Below are 14,479 nucleotides of genomic sequence, written 5' to 3'. Positions count from 1 at the left end.
ATTTTAAATAGCTTGCAATAGTGAAATAATACTTTTTGACAGCCATGTTCAGAAAGTTACAATAAACAAATATTAAGAAACTAAAAGCTTTAATCGTAACCAGAATCATTGGACAGGTAAAGACAAACTATATTTAAGAGCAGAGAAAACGCATACGCAACCACAATTAAAGTCGGTAAGTCAAAAGTAGTGATCAGATGAGCAAGGACACAAACTGCAGATCATTACCTCCCAAAAATTTACTAAAAATTAAATTTTTGCAAAGAAATTGCAACATGCAAAAATGACAATGCAAACAAGGCATTATCAGACTTGTATTTCATGGTTCACTTCTGCCACCAAGCCCAACAACTGCCATCATACTGTCTACAACAACAACCTTCTGTTACATACAGTTTAACATCTTCTGCTCCTCCTTCTACCTAATCACCATTTTTCAAAGACACCTGCTACAAAACAGGCTGTCTTGCTGGCTGCCAGAAACCCCTAAAGCCACCTTCTGTGTGCTCTCAGCTCCGTTCTTTGGTACGAGAGAGCCATGGGATTCATACGTATAGGAGAAGTTCAGATTTGCATTTTAAATTCACAACACCTTAGCACAATTACTGCAGGTAAGGGTCTTCATAATTTATAGGTGGTGTAGCTTCCTCTGACAGATTACGGTTAATATACATGTAATTTTTCTCCCTATCAGTCAATCTGAGAACAACTAAACTATATGGATTCATTCCCTTTTTCCTGATAGCTCCCAGGTTTCTTCCTCTCTAACCTCGAAGTTCATTCTAGAAGTATTAAGTCTTATAGTACAATTCTTGTTGACTTTGTGCAGTAGTTTGGGATAAAAACTTTATCCATATACAATTCACCATTATGGTGTTGGCAATAATTCTATTTAAGCGTGTAACTTACAGAGTACAGGCAAAACCAAAGTATCACCCCATCACAAGATGCAGAAGACAATAAATAACATAAAAAGGACATGAAAACTCTAACTGGTCAATCAAATTTTCTTAACGAAAATCTCAACCTGCAGTAGGCAAAAGTCTGCCTTGGCCAAGTGAAGGAAGCTCTTTTGCTAGATGAAACTCACTGGGAAGCGGACAGGTCAAATTAGGCAAGTATAGCTTGTGAGTATCTACAGCTCTCCTTCCAGATATTTCACTTGATATTCACCTGAATTTTTTTTTTTCCAAGGAACAGCTAATTCATTACTGAAAATGCAGATCCAGGCATGAAAGGCTCCACATTTTGCATAGTTATTCCAGTATCATTCTCGGTTACCCACCAAAAAAACCTAACGTTGTTACATAGTATACTGTCATGACAAACCATGATACACTCAGTTGGCTTTTTTTTAAATATTGTTTGATCTTCACATACACATAAAGAATTGCAAAAGTGGTACAGAAATATGTACACATGACAGTTATCATCAAAATAGGTCATATTTTCAATGAGATTAAAATAAAACTATATTGTTCAGTGCTTAATCATTACCGGCTGAAATTGAAAGACAAGTTTACTAATAATAGCCTTCCACAATGCACAGCTCGGGACTTGAAATCAAACTAGCTTGAGCAGAAAATGCATTCTGCCCTTTGGGGAGAAAGAGACTCCAGAAGAGCATTTTACAATGACCCATCTGGCAATTTCACAAGCAAGGTCCATCTGTCTTAAATTCAAGAATGATCATGATGGTAAACAGCACTGGGGAATTTCTGGTTTTAGAAAGTGAACATGGGGATATAAATGTTTGGGTTTTTTAAATCTAGACCAAATCAACTCATGTTTCCTACTATATTTACACAAACAACCCTGGAAAAGGGCATTTATAGGTATACAGTGACTATGTCAACGTTAGCAGGTAGTGCAGCACAACAGGAACAAGTTTGTAGACCAACACAATCGGTACTGGGAATGTGTCTGTGGTCCTGCCTTTTAGAAGGAGGTGTTACTTAGGACTAGCTCTGCTCTCAATTCAGTTTACACAGTCTGAGAGTGGTCTGTTAGGCAAATCAAAGCAATGTTAGGTGGGGACAATGGGGACGGTTTCTTCAAAAGTGCACTTTTGGTCTGAATGCTAAGGTAGGTTCACTCAAGTAGTTCATTCACACACGCGCATATTACATAGATATGTAAAAAAAAGGCCTTTATCATAATGAACCCCAACATCTTATAAGCTACCCATATCACCAGAATTTTCTAATAGAATGTTAGTACAAAGAAACATTTTTTTTTGTTGTTCTAAAATGCAATACTTTGCAAAACAACATTTGATTTGATTATATATACTTTTAGAAAAAATGGAGCAGAGCTTTGAAGTAATGTTGGATTATACCATTATAGCCTTGGAAATGGAGTGTCTTTTCATTGCAGCTAGTTATTTAAGAAATTTCTGAAACAATCCGATCATTTCAAAACAAATGATCCTCCTAAAAAGTATTAAATTTTTTTTTTAAGGCTTGCTTTAAACTACTGAATTTCTCACGGAATTGAATACGATATCCTAGTAGTTCTAAAATGATTAACAGGAGTTGGAACCTGAAAACTGGCATTCAACATACTATGCATTATCTATTTTAAAGAAACATTGTGTAATCTACATAGTAATCACTATGCTTTTTAAAAGCTGTTTATCCTTATTTTAAGATCTTGTCTTTTTAGACTGGAAGCTTTTTAAGGTAAAGCTAATAGAATGGGTTATTAAACTTAAATGTGGCTATGAGGTATTATTACATAATGCATTAATTTCTGTCTTTTGACCTACCTATTTCATTACATTAACATCCACACCTTCATTACAAAACTCAACCACTGCTCTTCAAGGACTCACATGCCTTGCTAGGGGAAGTCAGAAATTATCTTATATGGATTTTCAACTCAGACATAATATAGAAAGTACGATTCATTTCCAGCTATATTGATTAGCCTGCAGGCCTGTCAAAATGCTTAGATTCAGGGACATAGACTGTACTTATAATTCAGGCAGAACTAACTCCCACAGCAGAAATCTTTTTCTTCTCATCTTTTTATAAACTTAGATAGTCTAACTTAAATTCTCTGAGCAGCTAAATTAACGAAGTCTGATTTTCCCTAACTCTGTATTCTACGGTTCATATACAGTGCTCAATAACAGACACCACAAATCTCTGCCCTTCCTTCAACTAAGGCCCTAACAACAGTATGACTTTTCTTACCCACCTGTCTGGTTTTATGACACTACCTATTTCTGAAATGCTTAGCATTTTGTCAGATTTTGCAGAAACTGGCTAAAAGATTCAACAGACGTTGGTACAAACACATACATAGAAGATAAACTTTCCTGCCTTAGGAAGTTATGGTAAAAATTAATTACAGTAGGGCTTTACAACACTGAAGAAACACCTACAACCAAATTAACCTTGCCATTATCATACTGTCCCCTCCTGACCCAGCCATCACATACACAGAATCTGTTGATTTGGAACTCGCTTAAGCTCAGAGAAAAGACATTGGTCCATAGCAATGTCATTGATATTGTAGTCAATTTTAATTAAACAAAAATATATCCATTGTTGGTATTGACAGTTCTTTTAGCCATTTTTTTATTTCATTGGTGATTTTTCCCAACAATCCAAAGAAGTTGTCCTAAATCTATGCAGTGTGGTATATTAAAGGATCTATTATGATAAGAATTTTGTGGTTTTGCATAACTGCATTTTTTTTGTTCACACTAATTAATGCATACCATAGAAGCAAGAATAATGTAAATTTTCATTTTGCCATTCACCACCTAATGAAATTTCCATAGGCAAATAAAACTATTAAAAAATAAACAAAAATCCCAACTAAGCTGGGCTTTAAAATTTTAGATTAAAAATAACCTACTAATGATTTAACTTTATGAGAGAATCACCACTAAAAGCAGCATTTAGTATTTGTAATTCCATGCTTGACAGCTAACACTAGTACTTCAATTCATCATATGAGGGTCAATGCACTTTAAAAAATCCTCTAGAAAGCAGGCAGATACAGCAACCACTTTATGGCTGGAGAAAAAAAAAAACAAGCAACAAATGAATGCTGTGTTTGAGGTCACAGTTGTAGGAGGCCAGACCTGTGCTTTGATTATGTGGCCACATTACCTCCACATTAGGAATATATTATCCCCTTTTTACAGGCAGACAGTTTATTTGGATAATTGAGACAGATTGAGGTAGCAGCTATAGTTAAGTCTCCCTCCTTTTTTAACTATATGAATTCGCAATAGCAATTAAACAGCATGTTCTTTCTCATTAATGAAATAACTTTCATGATTTAAATGTTAATCTGAATTTAACTTTAATTGCTGTGCAACCCTGATCATGGAGCTACTAAAATAAAGAAATTACAGATTCAAAAAGAACCATCTTAAGTCATTTGGTGTAGTAGTGATAGAAAATCACAGCACTAATGAGGAAGATTTACACAAAGATCACCTCCTTTGAGGTGAATCCTGATGCTGCCCTCCACAGCAAATTAACTGTTCGCTTGGAGAATAAATCTGGAAATTTGACCCTAAGCGTGACAAAGGTCTGCTCTTCCAAGGCCGTTGGTCCTCACAGGGCTGAACTTGTCCAGCAACTTAGATTGCTCTGGTTAATAATTACTGTAACTTTTTCAAATCTGAATTTCTCAGACTTCCAAATTCCAGACAGCCAATGTTCCCCAAAAAAGAAATAGTGTTCAAATAAAGACTAATTCAGCAAAATACTGTGAGTTCTGTATTGTACAAATCAGAGTATACTATAACAAATTTATACGTGCCAAGGGCAAAAAACCCCTCAGTTTTCTCTGTTTATATCAAAGCACCGAACTACTACTTATACAGCAATAGTAGGAGACATTGACCCAGTTAGGCAAAGTTTCAATCGCTGAAGCAGGAAGCAACAGTCCTTTTTTAGAAATAGGAATGCTATGTGTCCTTATGTGTCTGCAGTTGTGCATATTATAAAGGAACAACAACTTATTGTGAAAACATGGAAGTATACAGATGTCATCTGCATATTTCTTATGAATGCAGTTTGGATTTGAAGTTTTGTTTCAAAAACAGACTTCAAGGTATCAAAACTTTATATAAAATACAATGGAAACTCTACAATACATTATGCACAAAGATGCAATAAAAAGAGTTAATTATTCTATGTGACACCTTGGGTTTGGTTCTCTCTAATTTATCATGTGGCACAAATTCAACTGCCGTAATAAAAATCTACCACATCAATGCTATTAACTGTACTAACTAAATTTATCTTCTCTCCCGCCCGCCCTCCCCCCTCCCCCCCCCCCGGGATGACTAGTTAATTTAACAAGATTTCTTCCCATAACCCCAAACTACTAGCCTTTCTCACTTTTAATTTTTATGTTTTTATTTACATAGAATAGACAGAATGGACACTCTGCACTGGAACAACACCCAGTAGACAGACTTAAAATTCCCTAGTTTAATTGTTTCAAAGCAGAGTAGCAAACTCTGAAGCCTTTCTTCTTTACTCTCATTGGACTGCACCTTTTTGAAACTAAGCTTTAAATAAGCAGAAAAAGTTATGCAAAATCTTAAAAGTGCTAAATGAGGAGTTAGTAGCCATCTTCTCTGATAGCTACTACTACCAAGAGAAATTAAACCGAAAGTCATAAAATACAAATTCATTTTATGATACAATGAATACATTGTAAATGAACAGCCAGAAGACAAGCATCTGAAGACAATACAATTCTGAAATCCAAGGGCATTGTCTCCCTGTTAGAAAAGCAATATTACAACAGTACTAACTGATACAGGGTATCATTTTGGAGTTTAATTTCTTTCACTGACACCTCAAACTGTGCATAATTTTACAGCTATTTTTTAAATAAGAGAACAAAAAAAAAAGTCACAAAAACACAACACATTCAAAAGATTATTATTTTAGATTTCTATGAGCTATTAAGTAGTAGAATTTGCTCCATAGATAGGACTGAGGCTCAATCCACAAAAACAAAGAGGTCAGAAATGTTTTCTGGTTAATCCATCAGAACCCACACAGGCAAATTACACTTTTACAATTTATCAAGAAGCATTAAACTGTAATCCTGAAAAGCCAATTTCTAAAATAAGCAAAAATAATTCATTTAAAACAAGATTTTAAAAGTGATTTAAGTGAGAACTCCATAATACATATATATACTATAAACATGGCATAGAAAAAAAAAAAACCAAACAGTAAGGCACAAGTTCCAACTCCATATCTTATCCAAAAATACTGTTCCTGCTCCCTAGTTCTTATCCCTGAACTCTGTCAGAAATCTCTGATCCATTCCCCCAGGGAATACTATGGATAAGGTATGGATTGTGATGATATGACACGTATACCAAGACAAAAAAAGATTTCGCACTGAGAGCGCTATGCTCCTGTAACAGTCAGCCTGAAAAGAAATCCCACCTATGGATGTTGAAGATAGGTGTGGTTTTTTTCATAACTGGCTTTATAGACAGAGAAAAAACATCAGATCTGTCTCAGATCTTCAGTAAGGCACATGATGTTGCTTCACACAAAATTACTGAAGTGGAAAACAAGAGAGGTCAGTGTAAGAATTTATACAATGGGAAAAGGACAGACTAACAGAGATGCATCAAACAGGTCTTGTTAAAATGAGAAAATTCATGCTTAGGTGCAGATTAAGAGTAGTGCCATGCGAGTCAGTCTTTAATTATATTCCGTGTTATCAGTTCTTTTGTCAAGACTGATTCACTTTGGTGCCAGAACTTTCCAGAAGGGGTATTTCCAATAGATACATAAGTACTATTTATTGCACAAATTTTACAAATGCTCAATGAAACCCTGCACAATGAGTATGGATAAGGGCACACGCATTTAGGAATGATGCAGTTATCATATGTAGTGATTATAGAGAAAAATCTGAGAAGACAACCACAAGAATGAACAGTTACTTTCTAACAGAAGATTAAAAGATCTAGTTCTATAGTCTTACAAAAAGACCAAGAACATATAAAACTGCTTAACAAGTTTATATACCACAGTGACTGAAAACTGACAGGAAGATCACTTAAGAGGAAAAGACAACACACATTATTTAGTATAGGGCTGGAAATTGTCAGGCTTTGACCTACCAGAGAAATTAGTCTTTGAAACAGCCCTGCGGTACTAGTAGGATGAAAAAAAAAAAACCAACAAAAAACTCCGAAACACACACTCACAAACTTTCCTAATTTTGAAAAGGAGCTTGATTAGCTTTTGAAACAATAACATAAGAAGTCTTTTCCCTTATATGAAAACCATTTCCTTCTTGCTTTAAGGATATACAAAGTATGTATGCCAATTTGTTGAAACAAATCAAAGTACCAAATCTGACACAATTCCAATGGAACTCTCTTGTTATTCGCTTTTATAGAAGACCTATATTTGGCTATCTAGTAGCTTATTTTGTGTGCTGCTTGGAGACTCCAGCTGCTAATACTGCTGACTTGTGGCTTCCCAAGTAAGAAGCCAGAAGATCCAAAAGTATTGTATTCGAAGATATCAGGCTACAGTTCTTCAGCAGGTATAACTTCCAAGTTTTCCAGTACTGGTACAGCTAACCAGGCAAGCTGCCTAAAAGATTTGAGTTCCACGTGGATTTTGTTTAGAGGATATTACAACAAAATACAGGAACTGGAAATTGAGATGCAGGAGAAGAAAAAAACAAAACAAAACTAGTTTTCAACATTTATATACCTTATGTGAAATGGAGCTATTTTTTATATTGATCTATATTAGTCATCAAAAAACACTGTGTACATACTACTCATTTCAGCAGGTGCATGGGAATCTGATGTAGACTTTTCCTCTCCTGGGACTGCACTATCCTGAATGTTTACTATCATTAAATGTGTACTGCATTCCTTTTTTTTTTTTTTCCATTCAATTTCAATACAACCATTATTTGGTACACAATGTAGTAGCTTGTTCACGAGCATGTATTAGAGAAAATTGTCTGAGTATTCTATTTGCATTCCTCCAAAATTAGAAGAGTCAAAAAAAGAGGTGCTAGATGTGGTGTGCACATTGTTTCCCCTTTAACAAGGGGAAACATCCCTAAGTGGCAGTCAGGGATAATAAAAAGTCATAGTCCAGGCAAATGAGATGTGAAATTGTAAAACAGCTAGATGAAAAGGCAGTACATTTCAACACATACATATACCTGAAGACCAAACACCAAATGACTTCAAAGTGCAGTAACCCCCCAGAAACATATTGCTTCCAGTGTCTTATTTACAAATGAAAATTGTATTTTAGAAGAGAGGTTTATGCCTATAAAGTCTTTAGTTATTAATGCAGGTACATCAATGACAGCTACTTTAAAGCTCCATTTGCATCAAGTGATCTGAAGCTGTCACAAAACAAATTAAAATTGAATAAAAATGCATTTACAATTGTTACTGTGACTTTACAAGTGGAAAATGTTCCCACACTACTTGATAATCATCACACATACTACAAAAAACTAGTATTAGATATATTTTATTACATTGAATTTTTGCTTTAAGAGACCTTAAAGGGCATAATTTCCCTCTATCCAACTATGAACCTATAAATATATTCAAACCATGTAAGGCTGTTTTCCCCCCCTAAACCTGCAGGCTGTTTGGCAGCTCTGTTACCTTTTATTCTGTTCTGGATCAATTTTAAAGTCATTACAGTCATAAAAATTTATCATCTTTTGATTAAAATACAGTTTTGTTTGTACATTTCCAGTCAACTTTCTAAGTTGCCTTTCAGACTGCAACCTTCTGAAGCAGGAAACTAACCTTCACATGTGCCTAGCACAGCAAAAGTCTATTCAAGTACTTGAGTGCTGTTAAGAGTATATATCCCATATTTCACCTTTTTTTTAAAAAAAGACAAACAAACAAACAAAAAAAACCCCCACCATAAACACTTTTCCCTAAGTGGACATGACCATCCAATTTTGTCCCTCTTTCCATCTTACAGAAAATGAAAGCATTGAGTAGGCTAGATGCACAAACATATAGACCATTAGAACAAATGATGAATGGACTGAATTTTCCTTTGAAGTTATTCCTTCCTTTCACAAATAACAGACTCTATAATAGGAAAGAATTTAAAGAGGAAGTAATTTTGCAGTTTTCACATTTATTTCTCTGAAATTTTGTTGGTATTTTATACCAAAATTACATAGAATTACTGAATGGCAACAATTAAACAAGAACATATTTTGTGATTACTGAGATTTAGTCAACCTAAAACTTAAAAATCACAATTTACTCTTCCACTAATAATATTCTATGCACAGTATAAAAGAAGTGGCAAAAGAGAATTTAAAAAAAAAAAAAAAAAAAGTAAACCACAACGACCCAGTAACTTACCCGCAAGGCTTCAATTACAAGGTCTCGTGCTTCTAGTTCTCCTTCCATTATACTCAAAAGCATCCGCAATTCTGGCTTGCTCAAGTTATCCACATCAAACTCTCTTTTCTGTAAGAAACAAAACACTGATGAACACACTGACTGCAATAGTTACTGTAGATCTGAAACATAGACATATCAGCATCCTAATTATGCTGATACATAACCTATAACTGTGAAAAGTTGAGTTGGCTTTATTTGTAGTATATAAAGTTGAAATTAATAGCAAATAGTCTGATTCTTTCTATTTAAAGTCAAGAAATTAAAAGTCCTCCAGTATGACACTGTTTCAAATCCTACACTGTTGCAAGGAATTGATCCTGCAAAGTCTTGTGAATGATAAGGGTGAAATGGTAAAGAAACTAACTTTGTGACTAACAGTTCCCACATGCAGCCTCACAGAGACCGAAACAATTCAGCAGGCCTGAAATAGCACATCAGGGATGAAGACAAGAGAGGGTGAAAGAGACCACAGCGCACCTAATCCAGTGTAACCTGTGCCTCGCTTGCAAACAACTACCAAGTCATCACACTATACTAGGCTGAATGTGAATTTTTGAAGCACAACTTGTGAAAAGACATGAAATCTTATCTGTATGCTTTATTTGCAGTCCCATTTGTTTGGCTGGAGGGTACAGTTCAGGTTTAAGAGGCACTGACAAACAACAGTTCATAGCAACAATATCTTCTCACTCCACAGTTACCAAGATCATTGTGAGTCTGACTTCCACTCCTAGCAAAACAGTAGAATGAGTTTATACTGAAGAATAAGATCACTGAGCACATGCATAAACCCTATCTGCTGGGAATATCAGTATGGCTTCTGTAAAACCAAATCCACCTCACGAACTGCTACAGTTCTGTAACAATGTCAATAGAATCATAGAATCATAGAATCATTGAGGTTGGAAAAGACCTCTAAGATCATCGAGTCCAACCAGCAACCCAACACCACCATGCCCACTAAACCATGTCCCTAAGTGCCTCATCTACTCGTCTTTTAAATACCTCCAGGGATGGGGACTCCACCACTTCCCTGGGCAGCCTGTTCCAATGTTTCACCACTCTTTCAGTAAAGAAATTTTTCCTTACATCCAATCTAAACCTCCCCTGGCGCAACTTGAGGCCATTTCCTCTTGTCCTATCGCTTGTTACTTGGGAGAAGAGACCGACACCCACCTCGCTACAACCTCCTGTCAGGTAGTTGTAGAGAGCGATGAGGTCTCCCCTCAGCCTCCTTTTCTGCAGGCTAAACAACCCCAGTTCCCTCAGCCGCTCCTCATAAGACTTGTTCTCCAGACCCCTCACCAGCCTCGTTGCCCTTCTCTGGACACGCTCTAACACCTCAACGTCCTTCTTGTAGTGAGGGGCCCAAAACTGAACACAGGATTCGAGGTGCGGCCTCACCAGGGCCGAGTACAGGGGCATGATCACTTCCCTACTCCTGCTGGCCACACTATTTCTGATACAGGCCAGGATGCCATTGGCCTTCTTGGCCGCCTGGGCACACTGTCGGCTCATGTTCAGCCGGCTGTCGACCAACACCCCCAGGTCCTTCTCTGCTGGGCAGCTTTCCAGCCACTCTTCCCCAAGCCTGTAGCGCTGCATGGGGTTGTTGTGGCCGAAGTGCAGGACCCGGCACTTGGCCTTGTTGAACCTCATACAATTGGTCTGGGCCCATCGATCCAGCCTGTCCAGGTCCCTCTGCAGAGCCTTCCTACCCTCGAGCAGATCAACACTCCCGCCCAACTTGGTGTCGTCTGCAAACTTACTGAGGGTGCACTCAATCCCCTCATCCAGATCATCGATAAAGATATTAAACGAGACCGGCCCCAGTACTGACCCCTGGGGAACACCGCTCGTGACCGGCTGCCAACTGGATGTAACTCCATTCACCACAACTCTCTGGGCCCGGCCGTCCAGCCAGTTTTTGACCCAGTGCAGAGTACACCTGTCTAAGCCGTGAGCTGCCAGCTTCTCTAGGAGAATGCTGTGGGAGAATAGACACATGGGTAAAGGGGATCTGGACACTAATATATTTGGATTTTCAAGAAGTTGTGGACAAGGTTCTATACCAAATATTATTACAGAAACTGGATGAAAAGACACTTCATGGATAGGAAGCAAACACTATGGGTATCAAACACTTTTCAAGATGGAGACAAGTAAGCAGTGGGGCACATCTGGGACCAGTTTTATTCAACTTCTTCATCAATAAGCTGGAAAAATGATAGAGAAGTGGCAGGGACATCTACCTCATGCGGGAGCTGGCACATAATTCCTCACTTACAAGGTTAACATGCTCATTTTGCCACTATATAAACCCCTGGTAAACCCATATCTCAAGTACTGCATAAAGTCCTAATCTAAAGGTATAGAATTGGCCAACTAAAAGGATGAAGAGAGAAGGAGTAACTACTACATGAGGAAAGACTACAAGGCTGGAAGTCTTGATTTTGGAGGTGGGGTGGGGGAATGTTTTTAATATTTACAAAACCACAAAGGTAATAGGTAAGATTAATACAAATCTCTTGCTCACCAACATCCACAATGCTAACACAAGTAGATGCTTGGGGAAATTAGAAGGGGATCATTTTAAGGGAGGGAAAACAATACTTATTCCACGTGCCAGATTCAGCTGACCAGCTTGATTTCCAATACACTATTCACTGCAAGGGAAATACTATAGTCCTTGCTATGATGTAGATGCATCTCCTAGCAAAGCCCTGAGATGCAGACCCTCATCTATCTTCAGTATGAAGTAAGCAGTTGCCAAATTAGCTGAACTGTGTATCTAGATATACTGTCTATTTTCCCTGAAGGACATAAAACGTAAGAGTTCAGCTACCCAGGAGCTTAACTTCATTGCAGGAAAATCCAATAAAAATTAAAGCAAGTACCATTTCTGCTTTCTCAAGGCAAGAAGAGGGCAAAACAGTTGTTCTTCCCTCAGGCCAGAAGGCCATAGATCAAAAGTACCCAAAAGCTATAACTGTATTACATTTACTCTGTGTTCCATTTTCACTTTGTAGTTAAAACACAGAGGTGCACAAATGGCTAGTGAGAACTGTATGCCAGAACTTGAGCTATCTGCATTCGATGTACATTGGATAGAGCTTCTTTATTTATGTGAACAGCATGGATCAACAAGAGGAGCAATGACTTCTATTAAGTGTAACTGTTTCAGGGACAGGGCCATCCACTCCAACCAATATTTCTAGACTGAACAATAGTTATTCTCTATTTTTGCTGCCTGGGTCAGCTATTTCTCTAATCCAAAAAACACCTCTTACCCTCCATGCCAATGGATCAAGAAAAACAACTGGTTTCTCTGAAGGCTTTTTCCCGACATACACTGTAGCAGCCTCTCACAGTGTTCCTCACAATTCTATACAGTGCTCACCAATCTATGGACATGTATAAAGTGAAAAGTTACTAAATGTACACAGTTCCTCATGTAGTCTAGTATCAGTAGACTAGATTTTACCTTATAGGTTGCAGCAGATTTCACTCTCAGCACTTCTAACTACTAAATTTTATTCATTCAGATAGCAGGATCCACTTATCCACTCTCCTTCTTCTATGAACCACTTCATAATTTCTAGTAGCTCAAGAACAGCAGTTGATTTATTCATATGACTTCCTTTATAATAGAGAAAAACTGTCTCCATTTTTCAGATGGAAAACTGATGCAGAGATATCAAGTATTTTTTTTCCAAACCACACAGAAAGCAACTAGTGTAAAACACAATATTCAGTAACAGCCTTTTAAGTCTCCATTCAGTGGTTTAACCACTACATTATCTTCCCTTTCTAAAATATGCTTGCCTCCTGACAAAAAAAGGCACCCAAGGTTGTTGCCACCCCTGATAGACAGGGACAAAGTTAAGAGGGGCATCCACAAAAGTACAGTGCAAGAAACGTGATCCTACTCTTTTCTCCAAGTCAGTAAATTCAGCTTGTCAGGAGGTATAACATAGGGCAGCTCTTTGTCAAAAGACTGATTGTGCATCACAGGTGAAACTTTTCATTTCTGCAATCTTCCAACAAGACATAAATGAAAACACTCTTACATTCTTAACAAACCAGAGGCATTCCTTCAACATATGTGATGCAATGATGAGCTTTTTTAACTAAGCATCTGATCAAGCAATTAAAGTAAATTTTGCTCAAGTACACACCCTGAACTAGAACATATGAAAAGACAGCAATAACAAGCAATTGAAAGTGCTCTCTGGTAATTTATAAATATAAATATAGATATAGATATAAATAAACACAATATAATGTTAATAGAAAGACATACTGACAAGATACGCAGCTTAGTTCTTATATTTTTCATTTTAAAAACTTGAAATAAGAACTAGCAAAACCACCTCATATATGAACAGTTCTAGCATATCAGACTAAAAACCCACTTAGCCGAGCATCCTGTCTCCAAAAGCAGCCAATAATGGATGCCTTGAAATCAGTACCAGAGCAGGACAAGCACATAATGACACTTCCCAGAAATACTCTCCCAGCCTCCAGCAATTTTCAGCTTATGCACCTTATGAGCCAGAAATTGTGATTTTACATGTAGTAGCCCTTGGCTGACATACCTGTTGTGAATTTACCCCGTTGCTTTTTGAAGCCCTATGTAATTTTAGCATCCACAACTTTCTACAGCACAACTACACTTTTTATGAAGAACCACCACCTTTGCTGTCAGTCTCTCAGCAGCTACTTTTGTTTGATGCCTTCAGATTTATTAAACACAGAAAACATAATCTATTATTACCCACACTCTCCATGTTACACACTCTATCAGACAAGTCTTCACATACATATGAAGAACTAACAAAATTTCCCAAAACTGATGTCCAAAATCAACCAGAAAAGACACACAAACAATAAGTGAAATAAAGAATTTAAGAGCTTTTTAGGATGAAGGAGAAAAGAAGTGAACTTTTGGGCCGAATTACCTGCGTCCATTTATAGAAGAGTTATTTTAGTGTACAGAAAATGGCAGCAGTCAGATGTGCATCATTATTTTATCATTAAATATAAATATGA

The 14,479-nt window shown here is 37.1% G+C and overlaps 1 protein-coding gene across 1 annotated transcript in view; it reads right to left on the bottom strand.

The window, feature by feature from the left end:
* CTTNBP2 (cortactin binding protein 2) overlaps positions 1-14,479 on the bottom strand; it is a 93,037-nt gene that overhangs the window by 69,736 nt on the left and 8,822 nt on the right. The window contains exon 2 of the mRNA XM_076330370.1: positions 9,386-9,493. Within this exon, the coding sequence (XP_076186485.1) occupies positions 9,386-9,493 (108 nt within the window). The remainder of the gene's footprint in view (positions 1-9,385; positions 9,494-14,479) is intronic.

This window comes from Aptenodytes patagonicus, chromosome 1 (genome assembly GCF_965638725.1).
Source record: "Aptenodytes patagonicus chromosome 1, bAptPat1.pri.cur, whole genome shotgun sequence".
In the NCBI taxonomy this organism is placed as follows: Eukaryota; Metazoa; Chordata; class Aves; order Sphenisciformes; family Spheniscidae; genus Aptenodytes; species Aptenodytes patagonicus.
Note: the sequence above shows the minus strand (reverse complement) of the source record. Positions and strands in the feature narration are given on the sequence as shown.